This window comes from Oryx dammah, unplaced genomic scaffold (genome assembly GCF_014754425.2).
Source record: "Oryx dammah isolate SB20612 unplaced genomic scaffold, SCBI_Odam_1.1 HiC_scaffold_28, whole genome shotgun sequence".
NCBI classification, from domain to species: Eukaryota; Metazoa; Chordata; class Mammalia; order Artiodactyla; family Bovidae; genus Oryx; species Oryx dammah.
The window spans coordinates 108,259,137-108,279,075 of NW_024070212.1; the positions used below are offsets into that span (position 1 = coordinate 108,259,137).

At 39.0% G+C, this 19,939-nt stretch overlaps 1 protein-coding gene across 2 annotated transcripts in view; it reads right to left on the bottom strand.

Annotated features, from left to right (window-relative positions):
- Positions 1-19,736, bottom strand: part of ZMYM4 (zinc finger MYM-type containing 4) — a 164,804-nt gene extending 145,068 nt beyond the window's left edge. The window contains exon 1 of one of the 2 annotated variants that reach the window (XM_040231724.1): positions 19,337-19,736. In XM_040231724.1, coding sequence (XP_040087658.1) covers positions 19,337-19,375 — 39 coding nt within the window. In that variant the 5' untranslated portion in view covers positions 19,376-19,736. The remainder of the gene's footprint in view (positions 1-19,336) is intronic. The other variant, XM_040231725.1, reaches the window with a different exon arrangement.
- Positions 19,737-19,939: the final 203 nt, after the last annotated feature.

Genomic DNA, 19,939 nt, shown 5'->3' on the forward strand with positions numbered 1-19,939 from the left:
CATCAATAAATTCTTCAGCGCTCAGCTTTCTTTATAGTCCAACTCTCACATCCATACACGACCACTGGAAAAACCATAGCCTTGACTAGACAGACCTTTGCTGGCAAAGTAATGTCTCTGCTTTTTAATATGCTGTCTAGGTTGGTCATAGCTTTTCTTTCAACAAGCAAGTGTTTTTTAATTTCATGGCTGCAGTCACCATCTGCAGTGATTCTGGAACCCCCAAAAGTAGTCTCTCACTGTTTCCATTGTTTCCCCATCTATTCACATGAAGTGATGGGACCAGAGGCCATGATCTTAGTTTTCTGAATGTTGAGTTTTAAGCCAATTTTTTCACTCTCCTCTTGTACTTTCATCAAGAGGCTCAGTAGTTCTTCTTTGCTTTCTGCCATGAGGGTGGTATCATCTGCATATCTGAGGTTGTTGATGTTTCTCCCGGCAATCTTGATTCCAGCTTGTGCTTCATCCAGCCAGTTTAGCCTCACTTTTAACAGGAAAAGATTTTAAACAACCTAAGAATTGGAGGATATTCTCATATTATGGTCTATCTATAGCACAGATTATTACAATTAAAAAAATTTTTAAGTTATAAAGTACTACAACTTTAAAATATAATTTTAAAGCCATTTAAGTTATGTTTATAAGCATATTTTTAATAACAGAAGCAGTGCTCAGGATAAAAATTTAGGTTAAAAAATCAGGAAATCATGGCTGAATAAAACATGATTTTTTTAAAAGGCACAAAAGCAAGAAAAGTAGCATGTCAATCAACATAGCTGTATTGATAGAATTTATATAAGAGGATGGATGAGAAGTAGTTGGAACCATTTGGATAGGTCTTTAGGCTGTATCTAGAGCCATGGTACTCAACGAGGGGCAATCATGCCCCTCAGGAGACATCTGGCCATGCCTGGAGGTATTTTCAGTTCTCACAATGGGGAGTCAGTGCTACTGGCATGCAGTTGATAAAGGGCAGGTATACTGCTAAACATCCAAAATACACAGGGCAACTCGCTCTACCCCATACAAACTACCTGGTTCAAAACCTCAACAGTATCAAAGTTGAGAAACTCTGATGTATTCTTTACAGTGAAGCTGTTATATACTAATCACAAGCAATTTAGACCAGTAATCTAATGTAAGGAAATAACAGTTTCTTCCTATCTTGGTGGAACCTCCAGGGCTTCCCTGCTGGTTCAGACAATAAAGAATCCACTTTGTGGGAGACCTGGGTTCGATCCCTGGGTTGGGAAGATCCCTAAAGAAGGAAATGGCTACCCAATCCAGTATTCTGGCCTGGAGAATTCCATGGACAGAGGAGCATGACAGGCTATACAGTCCCTGGGGTCACAAAGAGTCACACGACTGAGCGACTTTCACTTCACTTCACTTCCTTTATCCTCATTACTATGTGTATTCTTTTCCATTTTCCCATCTCAGTTTATGGTGCCACCAAATATCTAGCTCATCCAGGTGAAAACCCAGAGGTCTGCAGTCTTATTCCCCTATTCAATCGATCCACAAGTCCTACTGACTCCATCTCCACAATGTATCACAACCAATTCTCACCATCTCTATCTTCCTCAAACAATGGTTACCTTTATACAAAAATTACACCAACAGCCTCCTAATTCATCCTCTTTCCCATCATGCTCCCTGAAGATCACCCTATACACGGGAACTAAAGGAACCTTTTTAAGAGATCTTATTTAAAAACCACAAGCTAGCTTCTCAGAGAAATATCTAATATTGTTTCTTTCCACCCCAATTACTCACTATCATATTATCTTATGCTCTCTTATTTTCTTCACTACCTGAAATTATTTTATCTATTTCTTATTTTCTGTCTTGCACCCCCACCACCAGCATGAACCTTGTCTTTCTCATTCATTATTATTTCTCCAGCACCTAAGCCATATGTTCAGTTCAGTGGCTCAGTTGTGTCCAACTCTGAAACTCCATGGCTGTGTGACACATCTTCTATATATGTTGAATAAGCCAATCTGTCTTACACAAATGTTGGTCTGTTTGCTCTATTGTAGCCAATGACTAACATAACACTGCATCTCTGCAGAAAGGAGAATGAATCTCCTGAAGTGAACTAGTCCCAATGTTAGTCAGCCAAAAAACAAGAAATTACAGGTCAGGATGCTAGATCCTCAGAAGAAAGGAGCGAGGAATAAGTTCTTTCCCTCAGATCTCCAACTGCTTCCAGGTTCCAAAGAAAAGACTTCCTCTACTCACTTGACAATAAGCTGAAGGCTTAGGAGGTAAATGTTGCCCATTTCTCCCAGATCAACCTATGTAAAAGCCAGCTATATCTGTTTCAAATTCCCTCCTACTATGCTACACTTTTAACTGTTGTTGTTCAGTCACTCAGTTGTGTCCAACTCTGTGAGACCCATGACCTACAGCACACCAGGCCTCCCTGTCCTTCACCATCTCCCAAAGTTAGCCCAAGTAAATGTTAATTGCCTCAGTGATGCCATCCAGCCATCTGATCCTCTATTAATAAAGTTAAAAGCAAACTTTTAATAGTCCTGTGTAAAAAATCATAGCCTGGTCTCAGCTGTATTGGGTGGAATTAAGCAAAGATTTTGTCTCCATATTTGGGTTGCAGAGCCCAAGCAGAACCCCTACCAAGTAACATGATAGCAGCAAAGATAACCAGAAAGAAACTCTCCCATGAAGGAAAAGAAAATTTCCAAGATAAGAGTAAGAGCTGTGAAGCAACCTGCCTCTTGCCACAGGGAGAGAATTCAAAGAGTATCTAAGGGAATTAGAATAGTGAGGGAGTCAACATGTTACCTTATAGATGAACAGATTCTCATTTCTGAAGATAAATCAGTCTCCAGTGTATAAAATGAATGGGGAAGAGGAAACAGTAGATTACAGAAAGGTAAAACAAGAATTGTAAAGGCATACAAAGTAAAAAGACAAAGCATTTTAAGTACTAGAACTAGGGTGTTGGCAGTAGCACTGAAGTTTTAAAAATCATTTCAGATAATCTCAACAAGATTTACCAATTTAAACTGGATTGATAAAGGAAAGGGAAGAAGCAAGATGACTCAGAAGTCTCTAAGCTGGGTGATAATACAGGAAGAAAAATAGGTTCAGAAGGAATAGGGCACTATTTGGAAGATTAAGTACCTGTCAAGGATATAGAGAATTCTATTTTAGGTATACTGAGTTAGCAATACTCACAAGACATCAAAATGTGAGTCAAAGCTCACATTTGGAAACACTGATTTTGAATTCTAGAGACAACAGAGAAGCAAAGGAAGGAAATCACATAATGTATTTAATGGGTAACGGCTAAAATCACTGTAGAAGGGATTACCCAAGAAAAATCCAGCTGAGGGAACAAGACCAACTGGGCAAGCAAAAAAAGAGTCAGAGATGACTCTTTTGAAAAGAATCAATTCAAGAGAAGAACCATGAGAATGCCATCTTATACCTAAGGGAGAAGTTTCAAGGAAAGAATGGGTAATAGGGTCAGATGTTTAACAAAGATCAAAAAAGGAAAGTTCTGAAAAAGCATCCATTAGACTTGGTGATTATTAGGTCATTTCAGTGATTTTAAAGAGAATTTCAGTGGTAAAACAGAAGGAAAAGCATAGGTGTGACTGAGGAGTAAATGGGAAATATTCAGCTGATACAATCTCAAAAAAACTCCAAAGTCAAAAGACTTGCCTGAGTTCAGTCTATGGTCTATAACTACCATTTCCCACTTAAAATAAGTTATTGGAGTTAATTCCAAGTCTGAAGTGGTAATATACAAGATGAGCCAATGAGCCTAGGAACATCTTTTTGGCCAAAAGGGGAGACTCGAGGACTACTGGAATTAAGTCAAAAGGATAAATACAAGTATTTTATTCCTTTTTATTATAATATAAATGAAATCATTTTTTAAATTTCCTTTTGGGGTTGTTCATTGCTAGAATGTAGAAATAAAACTAAGTTCTTTGTATTTTTTTGTATCCTGAAATTTCTCAGAGGGCTTGATTTTTAGAGGCTTCTACATACAAGGTCATATCCTCTGTAAATATAGTTTTACTTCTTTCTTTTCAATTTGGATCTTTTCTTTCTTTCTTGCCTAAATGCTTTGGCTAAAACTTCATATACCACACTGAAAAGAAATGCCAAAAAACGGCATCTCTGTCTTATTCCTATTCGGAGGGGAAATTTTTTCAGTCTTTCATCATCAAATATGATGTTAGCTATGATTTTTCATATATAGACTTTATCATATTGAGAAAGTTTCCTTCTATTCCTAGTTTCTTGAGTGTTTTTATAAAAGGGTGTTGGATCTTTTCAAATGCTTTTTTTCCCCTACATCAACAAAGATTATCATGCTTTTCCCTTCATTCTATCAATGTGGTCTATTACTCTGACTGATATTGCAGCAAAGGAGGTATAAAACTTACACATTGAGGAACGTGTACAAAACATTGCTGAAAGAAATTAAATAAGACCTAAATAAATTGGAAGATATCCCATGTTCACTGATTACAACATTTAATAGTGCTGGGATGAAACATACTACTCGGGAAATTCACAGATTGAATCCAATACCTATCAAAATTCCAATGGCACGGCACTTACTGCAGAAATCAACAAAAATCCTAAACTTCTTATGAATTTTTAAAAAACCCAAGTAAAGCCAAAACAAGTTAGAAAAAAAAACAAAGTTGGAGGACTTATACTTTCCAATTTCAAACTTCTTACAAACTACAGTAATCAAAACAGGGACTTCCCTAGGGGTCCAATGTTCAACACTCAATGTTCTCACTGCTAAAGGTCAGGTTCAATCCCAGTCCCTGGCTGGGGAACTAAAATCCCACAAGCCATGCAGGGAAGCCAAAAACAACAACAACAAAACAACAACAAACACACAAACAATAAGGAATAAATTAGGAATTTGGGATTAACAGATACACAGTACCATATATAAAAATGGATAAACAACAAGTGCCTACTAAATGGCACAGGGAACTATATTCAACATCTTGTAATAACCTATATTGGAAAAGAATCTGAAAAAGAATGTATACATATATATGTTTGTGTGTATAATTTAATCACCCTACTGTTCAACTGAATACTGTAAATTATACTTGGAAAAAACATCAAACCCATAATGAACATACAACAGGATAAATAAAATTAACACTGCTATATGTTACATATGGAAGTTGTTAAGAGAATAAGTCCTAAGAGTTCTCATTACAAGAAAAAACTTTTTTTCTAAGTCTGTATTTGTATGAGATGATAGATGTTCACTAAACTTACAATGACAATCATTTCATGATGTATGTGAGTCAAATCCTTATACTGTATACCTTAAAATTCTACAATCTTGTATGTCAACTAGATCTCAATAAAACTAGGGGTAAAAACCACAAAGAGATACACTTCACATCCACCGGGATCGCTATTACCAAAAGAAAAGAACAAGTATTGGTGAGGATGTAGAGAAAACAGAACAGGCATGAACTGCTAGTGAGAATGGAAATCAATGCAGCTTCTGTTGAGGAGTTTGGTGATTCCTCAAAACGACAGGCATAAAATTTCTATATGACCCAGCAAATCCATTTCTAGATCCCCAACCAAAAAATGAAGGAAGGAACTCAAATACTTGTATGGCAATGTTTACACCAGCATTTTTCACAACAGCTAAAAGGTAGAAACAACCAAAGTATCAACAGAGGGGAACAGATAAAACAAAATGTGCTATATACATATAATGGACTATTATTCAGCCATTTTAAAAAATGAAGTTTTGGCACATCCTACAACATTATGCTATGTGAAATAAGCCACACACCAAAGGTCAAATACTTAAGATTTCACTTATATGAAATACCTAAAACAAGAAGCAAACACACCGAAGGCTGGAGAAAAGGGCAAAGGAGACTTACACCTTAATGTATACACAGAGCTTCTGTTTGGGATGAAACAGTGGTGACAGCTGCACAACACTGTGAATGTATCAAATGCCACTAAACCTGTACATTTTAAATGATTAAAATCATAAACTGGAAATTATATATATTTCAAGAAGCAACAGAATCAGACATGGAACAATAGTCTGGTTCCAAACTGGGAAACTGTCACCCTGCTCGCTTAACTTATATGCAGAGTACACCATGAGAAATGCCCGGATGGAGGAAGCACAAACTGGAATCAAGATTGCCAGGAGAAATATCAATAACCTCAGATATGTAGATGGCAGAAAGCAGAGAGGAACTGAGGAGCCCCTTGATGAAAGTGAAAGAGGAGAGTGAAAAAGTTGGCTTAAAACTCAATATTCAGAAAACTAAGATCATGGCATCTGGTCCCATCACTTCATAGCAAATAGATGCAGAAAAACAATGAAAACAGTGAGAGACTTTATTTTTGAGGGCTCCAAAATCACTGCAGATGGTGACTACAGCCATGAAATTTAAAGACATTTGCTCCTTGGAAGAAAAGCTATGACAAACCTAGACAACATATGAAAAAGCAGAGGCATTACTTTGCCAACAAAGGTCCGTCTAGTCAAAGCAATGGTTTTCCAGTAGTCACGTATGGATTTGAGAGTTGGACCATAAAGAAAGCTGAGCACCTAAGAACTGATGCTTTTGAAGTGTGGTGTTGGAGAAGACTCTTCAGAGTCCCTTGGACAGCAAGGAGATCAAACCAGTCCATCCTAAAGAAAATCAGTCCTGAATATTCATTGGAAGGAATGCTGCTGAAGCTCCAATACTTTGACCCACCTGATGTGAAGAACTGACTCATTGGAAAAGACCCTGATGCTGGGAAAGACTGAAAGCAGGAGGAAAAGGGAACAACAGAGCATGAGATGGCTGGATGGCACCACCGACTCAATGGACATGAGTTTGAGCAAGCTTCGGGAGCTGGTGATGGGAAGCCTGGCATGCTGCAGTCCATGGGGCTGCAAAGAGTCAGACATGACTGAGTGATTGAACTGAACACATAAGAAATTTTTAAACTAACTGTTTAAATATAAAATAATCATCTTTATAAAGGATTCAGGAAGTAAAAGACCCTGCTGTAGGTTAAACTGTGGCCCCCAAAAGATCTGTATACCCAGAATCTCAGAATGTGACCTTTTTGAAATAAACTTCTTTGCAGATATAATTAATATAAAGATCTTCAAACGAAATTACCTTCGTTTAGAGTGGATCCTAAATCCAATGACAATCATCCTTAGACGGAAAAGAACAAACAGAAAGAGAAGGCTGTGTGAAGATGGAGGGAAAGACTGGAATTATGCCAAAGAACCAAAGAACATGTGGAGCCACCAGAGGTTAGAAGAGACAAAGGATTCTTTCCTAGAGTCTTCAGACATGGCATGGCCCTGCTGACACCTTGATTTTGGACTTCTAGCCTCCAGAACTGTGCAGAAATAAATTTCTGTTGTTTAAAGCCACCAAGTTCCTTTGGAACACAGAGGCATGCTGCTGCAATAAATACCTAAAAATGTGCAATTTGAGGGGGTTCCCTGGTGACTCAGAAAACAATGGCCAGCAATGCAGGAGACACAGGTTTGGGTCACTCAAGATAATGGTGGAGAGTTCTAACAAAAGATAGTCACTGGAGAAGGTAATGGCAAACCACTCCAGTATTCTTGCCTTGAAAAGCCCATGAACAATATGAGAAGGCAAAAAGATATGACACTGGAAGATAAATCCCCAGGGTAAGTATCCAAAATGCTACTAGGAAAGAGCAGAGAAAAGCTCCAGAAAGATGAAGTAGTTGGGCCAAAGCGGAAATGACACTCAGGTGTGGATGTGCCTGTGGTAAAAGTCCAATGCTGTGAAGCAAATATTGCACAGGAACCTGGAATGTCAGGTCCACGAATCAAGGTAAGTTGGACATGGTCAAGCAGGAGATGGCAAAAGGGAACACCAACATTTTAGCAATCAGTTAACTAAACTGGACCAGAATAGGCGAATTTAATTCAGATGACCATTATATGTACTACTGTGGGCAAGAATCCCTTAGAAGAAATGGAGTAGCCATTGCAGTCAAAAAGAGAGTCCAAAATGCAGTACTTACATGCAATCTCAAAAACGACAGAATGATCTCTGTTTGTTTCCAAGGCAAACCATTCAACACCACAGTAATCCAAGTCTAGGCTCCAATCACTAATGTCAAAGAAGCTGAGTTTGAAAGGTTCTACGAAAATCTACAAAACCTTCTATAACGTCAAAAAAAGATGTTCTTTTCATCACAGGGGACTGGAATGTAAAAGGAGAAAGTCAAGAGATATCTGGAGTGACAGGCAAGTTTGGCCTTGGAGTACAAAATGAAGCAGGGCAAAGACTAACAGAGTTTTGCCAAGAGAACACACTGGTCATAGCAAACATCCTCTTCCAAGAAGACAAAAAACGACTCTATCATGGACATTAACAGATGGTCAATATCGAAATCATTAATTATATTCTTTGCAAGCAAAGATGGAATGCTCTATATCATCAGCAAAAATAAGATCTAGAGCTGACCTCAGATCACAGGTTTCTTCACGCAAAATTCAGGCTTAAACTGAAGAAAGAAGGGAAAACCACTACACCATTCATGTAGTGTTTAGTCGCTCAGTAGTGTCTAACTCTGGAGAAGGCAATGGGCACCCCACTCCAGTACTCTTGCCTGGAAAATCTCATAGACGGAGGAGCCTGGAAGGCTGCAGTCCATGTGATCGCTGAGGGTCGGACACGACTGAGCGACTTCACTTTCACTTTTCACTTTCATGCATTGGAGAAAGAAATGGCAACCCACTTCAGTGTTCTTGCCTGGAGAATCCCAGGGACAGGGTACCCTGGTGGAATGCCGTCTATGGGGTCGCACAGAGTCGGACACGACTGAAGTGACTTAGCAGTGTCTAACTCTTTGTGACCCCATGGACCATAGCCCATCAGGCTCCTCTGTCCATAAAATTCTCCAGGCAAGAATACTGGAGTGGGTTGCCATTTCCTCCTCCAGGGGATCTTCCCAACCCAGGAATCAAACCCAGATCCTGCATTGCAGGCAGAACCTTTACCGTGTGAGCTACCCAGGGAAAAACCAAATCCCTTATGATTATACAGTGGAAGTGACAAACAGATTCAAGGGATTAGATCTGATAGACAGAGTGCCTGAAGAACTATGGACAGAGGTTCATAACATCTAACAGGGGGTGGTGATCAAAACCATCCCCAAGAAAAAGAAATGCAACAAGGCCAAGATGGATATCTGAGGAGGCCCTACAAATAGCAAAGAAAGGAAGAGAAGCGAAAGGCAAAGGAGAAAGGGAAAGATAAACCCAAGTGAATGCAGTCCCAGAGAATAGCAAGGAGAGATAAGAAAGACTTCCTTAAGTGAACAATACAAAGAAATAGAAGAAAGCTATAGAATGGGAAAGACTAAAGATCTTTTCAAGAAAATTGGAGATACCAAGCGAACATTTCATGCAAAGATGGGCACAATAAAGGACAGAAGCGGTATGGACCTAACAGAAGCAGAAGAGATTAAGAAGAGGTGGCAAGAATACACAGAACAACTATACAAAAAAGCTCCTAATGGCCCAGATAACCACAATGGTGTGGTCACTCACCTAGAGCCAGACATTCTGGAGTATGAAGTAGAGGGAGCCTTAGGAATCTTTACTACAAAAAAACCTAGTGGAGGTGATGGAATTCCAGCTGAGCTATTTCAAATCTTAAAAAATGATGCTGTTAAAATACTGCACTCAGTATGTCAGCACATCTGGCAAACTCAGCAATGGCCACAGGCCTGGAAAAGGTCAGTTTTCATTTCAATCTCAAAGAAAGGCAATGTCGAAGAATGTTTAAACTACCATACAATTGCACTCATTTCGCAAGGTAGCAAAGTTATGCTCAAAATACTTTAAGCTAGGCTTCAGCTGTACACGAACCGAGAACTTCCAAATGTACAAGCTGGATTTAGAAAAGGCAATGGAACCAGAGATCAAACTGCCAACATCCACTGGATCATAGAAAAAGGGAATTGCAGAAAAACACCTACTTTGCCTTCACTGACTACAAAAATCATTTGACTATGTGGATCACAACAAACTGCGGAAAACTCTTTAAAGAGATGGGACTACCAGACCACCTCACCTGTCTCCTGAGAAACCTGTATGTAAGTCAAGAAGCAACAGTTAGAACCAGATATAAAATAATGGACTGGTTCAAAAATGGGAAAGCATTCAGTTCAGTTCAGTTGCTCAGTCATGTCTGACTCTTTGAGACCCCATGAATCGCAGCATGCCAGGCCTCCCTGTCCATCACCAACTCCCGGAGTTCACTCAAACTCACGCCCATTGAGTCAGTGATGCCATCCAGCCATCTCATCCTCTGTCGTCACTCTCCACTTTCACTTTCATCAAGAGGCTTTTTAGTTCCTCTTCCCTTTCTGCCATAAGGGTGGTGTCATCTGCATATCTGAGGTTACTGATATTTTTCCCGGCAATCTTGATTCCAGCTTGTATTTCTTCCAGTCCAGTGTTTCTCATGATGTACTCTGCATAGAAGTTAAATAAGCAGGGTGACAATATACAGCCTTGATGTACTCCTATTCCCATCTGAAACCAGTCTGCTGTTCCATGTCCAGTTCTAACTGTTGCTTCCTAACTTGCATACAGATTTCTCAAGAGGCAGGTCAGGTGGTCTGGTATTCCCATCTCTTTCAGAATTTTCCACAGTTTATTGTGATCCACACAGGTCAATGCTATGTATTGTCACCCCACTTATTTAACTTACATGCAGAGTAAATCATACAAAATGTCAGAATCTGGATGAAGCACAAGGTGGAATCTAGATTACTAGGACAAATTTCAACAACCTCAGATATGCAGATGATACCACCCTAATGTCAGAAAGTGAAGAGGAACGAGAGTCTCTTGATGAAGGTGAATGTATTTTGCATATGGAATGGACATGATGTTTCCATTCCACAGTAGTCCCACATAGCTGACTACAGTGGGTTGAACTGTGGCCCCTATATATGTCCACCCAGTTCAGTTCAGTTCAGTTCAGTCGCTCAGTTGTGTCCGACCCTTTGCAACCCCATGAATCGCAGCACACCAGGCCTCCCTGTCCATCACCAACTCCCGGAGTTCACTCAGACTCATGTCCATCGAGTCAGTGATGCCATCCAACCATCTCAACCTCTGTCGTCCCCTTCTTCTCCTGCCCCCAATCCCTCCCAGCATCAGAGTCTTTTCCAATGAGTGAACTCTTCGCATGAGATGGCCAAAGTACTGGAGCTTCAGCTCAGAATGTGTACAGAATGGGTTCTGCAGATGTAATGAAGATAGATAAAGATCCTGAAATGAGATCATCCTGAATTAGGATGGGCTCTAAATTCAATGAAGAGTATCCTTAGAAGACACTGAAGACACAGAGAGAAGGTGGCAGTGTGAAGATGGAGGGAAAAACTGGAGTTATACTGCCACAAACCAAAGAACACAAATCAATCCACCAGAAGCTGGAAGAGGCAAGAAAGGATTCTTCCCTGGAGCCTTCAGAGAGAACGTTGCTTGCCAACATCTTGATTTCAGACATCTAGCCTCCAGAACTGTGAGAGAACAAATTCTTGTAGTTTTAAACAAAATTTTTAGTAATTTGTTATGGCAGCCTTAGGAAACTATTACAGATAGCTATCAATCAAAAAAATGACAAATTTAAACATCAAAAAGTATACTAACCACAGTAAGTTTAAATATATCAACTGTATTAAAATATGAGTTCAGTGACAGCCCCTCCTAAACCTCACCTTTGGGATTTGCTTAGGTAACAATTCATTTGTCTAAAAACTGGCAAATAAAGAGGAAAAAAATAAGCATTTACTCTGCTTCTCCTATACAAATGATATTAAAGAGTAACCAAATAACTAATAAAGCAACTCTTTACAAAAGAATTCCAGTAAATAAATACAGGAGAAATAACAGAAAATCACTATTCTAATAAAATAATGGATCAAGGCAATAATCATCAATGGCTGATAAATCTATTAGGTGATAAGTTAAGAAAGTACCTTTGGATCCTGCTGACAAAAGCTAAAACTGATCAATTTTAGTAACACTAGAAGTGTGACAACTATCTATGTGACTCCTGGAATGATGCGGTAAGAATTTGCAGCATCACCTAATAGATTGACTACACATCCTAATTAGTCCAGGACAGTCCCAGTTCATCGCTACTGTCCCACTGCAATTATTAAAGAGCATACTCTTTCATTCTTAAAATTATCTGATTGGAAATATGCAATCAATTCATGAATTCTTCTTTGCAAAGAAACTGAACCTAAATCTCATAAAGGTCTACCAATTCAAGTTTTCAACCTTGGCTGCAGACTGAAATCTCTTGGGAAATTTTTAAAAATACTGATGCCTAGAATCCACCTTGTGAATTCTGATTTAATTGATCTGAGAATCAAGATATTTAAGAGCTCGCCAAGTAATCCTAATGTTTCAGCCAAAATAGAGAACAATTGCTCTATCTCTATTTTGTGGGAAATATGAAGCGTTAACCACCATGAGAATCCAATCAGCCAAAACCAGAATGTGGGAAACTCTGCTGGTCAAAAGAGGGAATATATTTAACAAATAAAGAGCATGGGAAAAAGTGCAGGAGGTAGAGGGGATAGCGTAAAGGAAGGGGAGGGTGGATGGTTAAAGTTAACAGAAACTTAAGATACATATAAGGCAGATGAAATGGTAAATCTCATTTGCACAGTTATTTAAACAGAACAATTGTAAAAAGACACTTATTAATAATCAGAGAAATCTAAACTGGATTAAGGAAATCAATTTTGTTTAGCATTGTGGTTGTGTTGTTTACCTGTTAAAATGCATATGGAAGTATTTATAGATTAAATGATGTGATACCTGAGATTTCTTTGAAGTTATTACATCAAACAAAAAAGAGAGAGAGAAGGCAGGCAGGAAGAAATCAGATGAGACCAAAAAATGGCAAAATGTTGATAACTGTTTACTTGTCAAAGCTGGGTATTAAGAAGATGGGGATTCACTGCCCCAATATATTTTCTATATTCTGCATTGATACGGAATTATGAAATATAGTAAAGTTTCTTAATCTTGCCTATGAATGTGTAGTATATATGTGACTGTATATATTTATAAGATATGTTGGGAAATATAAAGAAAAATGAACACATGTGATCCCTGGCCTCAAGGAATAGTGGGTAGCCTAAATATTGGACAACAAAAGGATTGCTTATGTACTGTCTTTCATCAAAGACAGGAAGGCAGCTAGCTCAAGCTTCTGTGAGACCAGAAAGAATGAAATTAAAATAACATTATTAGTATTCCCTAAGCATAAGAAACTGGGCATAGGAATACTATTGCTAAATACCAGAGGTTGTACATAACCTGACTTTGTAAAGTCTACGCTCTTACTACTGAGTTGAGCCATATGAAAAGGCATCTATGTAGTTAAAATGGCCAAATATTAGCAATTCTGTACAGTACAACCTAATACTATGTTAAAATTCCTTTCTCTTTCTTTTGCTAAAATAATTACATACAGTTAACTCATAGTAAAATAATCAGAATATTTAAAGGAAATGTCAGTCTTCTTTAAAAAGTGGTTGATCTTAAAAAAAATAGTGACTGATCTAATACAGAACTCAAAAATATCTTCTAAATATCCAGAGAAATTGCAACTGTACATTTATCTACTTATATTTTATCACATAATAAAAGCATTCCATTTTCAAGGGAAGCATAAACTTTATCTTTTAAGTGAATCGTAGCTTTAAAATATTTAGCGTATATTTCTTAAAAACAAACCTGTGAGATGCAAAGATATGTTTTAAGGTTATCACAAGATATATTCCATAGGCAGAAAGTTAATGTGATGCTTCTTGAGAAACAATCTGTATCAATTAGATTTAAATATATTTCAGTGTTTTGTTTGCCAGGCCACAGGGCATGCAGAATCATAGTTTCCCAACCAGGGGTCAAACCCACGCTCCCTGCCGTAGAAGTGCAGTCTTAACTACAGTATTACTTTAAAAACCAAAAATCCCAGAGAATGAATTCTGAGCCAGTACTATTATGTACACACATTATCTTGTATCACATATACTAATAACTGATGTATGTGTTCACTGAGGGCTTCCCAGGTGGCACTAGCGGTAAAGACTCCACCTGCCAACGCAGGAGATGCACGAGGCACGAGTTCAGTCCCTGAGTCGGGAAGATTCCCCAGAGGAGGAAATGGCAACTCACTTCAGTATTCTTGCCTGGAAAATTTCATGGATGGAGGAGCCTGCTGGGCTCCAGGCCATGGGGCCACAAAGAGACATGACTGGGCGACTAAGCACAATGTTTATTAATTACTGTATGTTAATATAATGAATTCTAACCTATACTACTTATCAAACAGTACAATTTTTCAAGTGGCACTTGATCTTACTTTAGCCTAATGTATCATGACCTTGAGCTCTCTCTGTGCTGCACTTTCCTCATGTATAAAACAGGACAGTAATAGTTGACTACTATTTATGGAATTAATGAGGATTAAAAAATACACTACATATAAAACCTTTAGAATGGCATGTAAACGTTTATAAATATTATCACTATTTGTAGAAGTCTCTGCTAGTTACAAGACGCACACTGTGAAAACAATTCAGGATCACTGTCAGCATTAGAATAGTCTCTTCAAAATGCTCTTTATACACTGAGTATATAAAGAGCATTTTGAAGTAAGTATGTAAGTAGATAACTTACACTATGCACATGTGAACTGCAAATATTTTTAATGATATGCACCACCATGTTCTTCAGCAACACATTTAGTAGAAAAACCAAAGATAAAAAGTTCATTAAGGAATTAAGAGGGATTAACCTTTTGCAATTTTTTATTATAAAATATTAAAATAACAGAAATACAAAACAAAACTTCTCCATAATCCCATCGCATAGTAAAACCAATGTTTTCATTTGTTCATGTTACTTTCTATTCCTTGTCTACATGCATGTTCAATTTTAACATATTTACAATGGGAACATAGTTTACATTTTCACTTTAATTTTATACCCCAAGAAATTTTCCATTTTGCAAAATTTTCCCTTAGTCTCCCTTGTCCTTTCTCATCCCCACCTGCTGAAGATAATGGTAACAGCTGACATGCATCCTTCACAACTTTCTCCAAGCTCATACATATACAAGCATAGACACATATGTAAGGAGAGAAAGATCAGTTTGTTTTTACAAAAATGGAAGCATACTACTTATATACATATGCTTTCTCTTTCTTTTAAACATAGGCCAAACATATATCTCAAAGTTAATATACAGAAAAGTTTAAATATGAAAATGGATACAATCTACTAGACCAGGTAATAATACATACATTTACAAAAGTTACTATTATTTTGTATGTAACCTTTGAAAAGATAAAGGAATTTCACCAAATTTAGTCAGAGCTCATGCTTCATAAGTATTTATTGTAATAACCATACATAAAATAATCCACTGCTTACAAGCCTATCTTATGAATTTTAAAGCTTAGTCCAGAAAATAAAAATTTTATAACCTTAAACAAACTCATAAATAATATCTGAAAAATATCCTGACTTTAAAGAGTGTGTGAATGTGTGTGTATAATACTGGCCTTCATATGAACTTGGTTCTTTCTACAGCAGAGATGATAGATGGATGTGGTACTCACCCACCCACATATTCAGCTTCTCCACGTTTACAAATTGAGAGACTGGCACTCAGATATAGTCTGAATACAATTAAATCAGTCTTACCTTAGGTATTACTATTGTCCTAAGTGCCCATAAACATAAAAATAAGACATCAAGCAGACCTACAAAGAATTTAAGATTGTTAAGTCAATGGTTTTAAAACACACTCTCCCATCTAACCGTAATCCAAAACAATCACAAGATGCTTAAATCTAGATACACAGAGGAGAATTTGGAATATAAAGGGTGATATGAAAGATTAACAGAAGGTCGCAAAACTACAAACAACTTGGTACCCAAGATATAGAGTCTCTAATACACGTAAACTACCAAAAGTCAATTTTTAAGTCCTTATCACAAGGAGGTCATAGGTATTAGAGGTTCAAAAAAGAATACGATGGCCCTATCCTTATGGAGTTCACAATTTAGCAGACAAGTCAGAATATGTAATTCTAAATGATCATACATACCATATACCATAGCACAATGCCTAAAACACAGTTCACCAACAGGCACAGGTACTCAACAATTTTTTTGTGACTTGTGATTATAAAAGTCAAAGGCAGTAAGTATCATAAACACAACACCGTATCAACAATACAATTTCAGATTAAATAAATTTATTACCTAGGCCTATGCAGTTTAACTACCTCAAGGCAAACAGATTATTTTAAAAGATACTGTACTTTTTAAATTTATTTTTAAGTGAAGGATAATTGCTTTACAGTATTACATTTGTCTCTACCAAACATCAGCATGAATCAGCCATAGGTTTACCCATGTCCCCTCCCACTTGAACATTTCTCCCACCACCCTCCCTATTCCACCCCTCTAGGGTGTTATCCAGCCCCAGTTTGAGTTCCCTGAGTCTACAGCAAATTCCCTTTGGTATCTATTTTAAATATGGTAATATATGTTTCCATGTTACTCTGGCCATACTCCCCTCACCTCTCCTTCTCCCCCACCTAGTCATGTCCCTAAGTCTGTACTCAATGTCTGTGTCTCCACTGCTGCTCTGCAAACAGGTTCATCAACACCATCTTTCTAGATTTCATATATATGCATTAGTATACAATAATTGTTTTTCTCTTTCTGACTTACTAGATTCATCCCCTTCATTAGGACTATCTCAAATGTGTTCCTTTTTATGACTGAGTAATATTCCATTTTATATATGTACCACAGCTTCTTTAAAAAGATACTATACTTTTGTACATATTCCTCACTAACTGCTCAGAATGTACACATGGAACCCATGTAGAGTTTAGTGCAGGGAGACAAAAATATGGGGAAAAAAAGCACGTGCACCATATGCACCATTTAAAACAACTCTACTAAACATTCTAACCAAATATCAAAACCAAAATAGATTATGGAGCCTAAAAGAGACTGGCTGTAACCTTCCTCCACAATGAAACTGGTAAAATAACAGGGAAAACCTGTACAAGTGCTCCGTATGCTACATGCTATTAAAAATAATATTAAGTTTACACTGATAGCACCTCTTAAGTGTATTAGAAGAGAAAGTAGTATTTAAAATCTAATTGAATTTGTTACCAAAGTGCATAGATGTTTTCTAGAACATTCTATCTTCTATGGTGAAAATAACAGCATTAGCAGCAACTGGGTTCAGAGATGATCTTGAATTCTCGACTAAAATAATTTATTCTTTATATTTTAACAGGTGGACCACATGTCATATGCCTTCACTCAAGCATAATGAGGATCCAGTTTAAAACTGGCTCAAAGTATGAAGAACAATTTAAAACTTTCAAAACGCATGCATTCCATAACCAATATTAATCCTAAGTGAACTGTTTGGGCATACTATCATACAATTTAATTTGTCCTATGAGGAAGATCTAACTATTGCATGAGAGATCTAAAGTTTTCTAAACCTAAGACTATCAACAATAAACTTCAATTGCTCAGTATACTACAATGAAATGCAAATAAGAACTGATAAAGTGATAGATGTGGATAAATATTTAATAACACAAGTATAGTAAAATGTCAATGACAGAATCCAGATGTTGATCATTATGGACACATCCTGCATTTTTTTTTCAGTTTTGCTGAGTAGTTGAAAATATTTTCCTAATAAATTGTGGAAAAAACACCACTTGACACTTCTTTGGTTATTTATCATTTAAGCTTTTAAGGAGAGAAACAGACTTTAAAAACTCCTATGTGGGCACTGTAGTTGGGACAAACATGGATTCAAATCCCAGCTAAATCTCCTAACTAGCTCTCTAATATTAGTTACTTAACCCCTATATGCCTCCTGTGCAAAATGGGTCTACATAGTAAAGTGACTGAAAGTCACTCAGTTCTGTCCAACTCTTTGCAATCCCATGGACTATAGAGTCCATAGAGTTCTCCAGGCCAGAATACTGGAGTGGGAAGCCTTTCCCTTCTCCAGGTAATCTTCCCAACTTCCCAACTCAGGCATCTAACCCAGCTCTCCGGCACTGCAGGCAGATTCTTTACCAGCTGAGACGCCAGGGAAGTCCATAGTAAATGTTGAGGTTTAATTCTTCCTATAAAGCATAGTGCCAGGCACATGGTAAGCACTCAAAATGTTAGCTGTAGTATCAATGAGATTGCTAATTTTATGATAAATCGAAAGATTAGGATTTAAGCAGTAATTTTCTAGGCAGTTGGCTTAACACTGAGTTGATCATTTTGATTCCATTTACAAAAAGGAAGATTCCTGGTAGGAAACTTACTGCTTAACACGCACGCGAAGGGAGAGGGGAGGCGAGGGGGAGGGGGGACGGGTGATATAAGAAAAATCTAAAAAATACTGCTCAATTGACAGTACAGTATTGTTCTCCATCTGAAAAAAAGAAAATCACTCAGAATTAAATAAGAAAAGTTTCAAGACAAACTTTAAAAGGCACTCAGCAACTCCTATGTAGAACTGGCTTACACCTCTGCAGGTTGGTTGGATACATCCTTGTTATGACAAAACTTGTCACTCTCTTCCACATTCTTAATTGATGCTAAAGGGACTAGAACATGACATTTATAGTTGCCAACATCTTTCTCCTAAATCAGGACAAGCCAACGAACCCATTTCTTCTTTAGGTAAGAGCACCACCTCCACCTTGGTCTTGATAACGGTTATGGGGGGAGGGGAAAGAAGGCAGGAAAATGAATTGGCTACGGTACTACTGAAAAGCCCTCTCGGTTATTCCTCAGAAGACCCCTCCACAACTCATTCCCGCCACCACCACCCCCACCTGACCTCTCTCCTGTTAAAACTTCCAGACTCTGGTTCACTAAAGATGCCCTTAAGTATATGACACCTTTCCTCTCCCGACCCAGATAACCCACCAACAGTGCTGGAAAAATTAAAACCACAAAAACAACAGCCCCTCCCCCTCCCCTCCCAACCAGCAGCAAATCTTTGTCCCACCTGCCGAAGGACCACTCTAAACGCGCTCCACACTCAAGGTTGCCTCAGTGCTGCCCGCAGCCTTGGCCCAAGCGGGCCCCGGCGACGCCTCCACGAGCCTACGCTTGGCCCATTCCTCTCCCGGGCCCCGGGACGCGGCCCCCGCCCCGCCCCCCGCCGCCCGAGTTCTGCCTCACCTCACCTACCCTCTTTCGGGGGCCGGACTCCACCTCTCTCTCCGCCATGTTGGGCCCCGCTCGGAACCGCTGCGGCTCCCAGCGCGGTGGCGGCGGAACCTCTCGGGCCCCCGGCCCCCGCCCACACTGCAGGAATAGCCGCCTCGCGGCAGCGTCCCCGAACCTGGCCGGGCCTGGCGCTTAGAGTGGGAGGGGGCGGATGCCGCGCGCCGGGTCGGAGATCTTGAGATCCCACGGGTGCGAGCGTAGGCAGTAGGGCCTGCCCGGGAAAGGGTTGGGGGGGCCGGGACTCGGGGGGTTAATGGCCTCCAAGGGGCCCCGTGAGTAGGATTATTTTCTCTCAGAGAAATTCCTCCGCCTGCGGTTTCTTAAAGGGATCACCAAACCAGCCCCTTGCGCGCGCCCTTGATGCGCAGGCGCACCCTAAGCCCCTCCTTCCTTTCCCACCAAGCCCCCGGTCCCGAGCGTGCGCGTTGAGTAGCCCAGGGTAGGCCAAATCCTGCAAGTCTCTTTGCTGCCAGCAGCTGGTCCCACTACTCAACTATGGCTGCTTCCTTAAAGGGGCCATGACGCAATGATGAAGGAGGAATGCAAGAAATTAGTGAAAGGGCT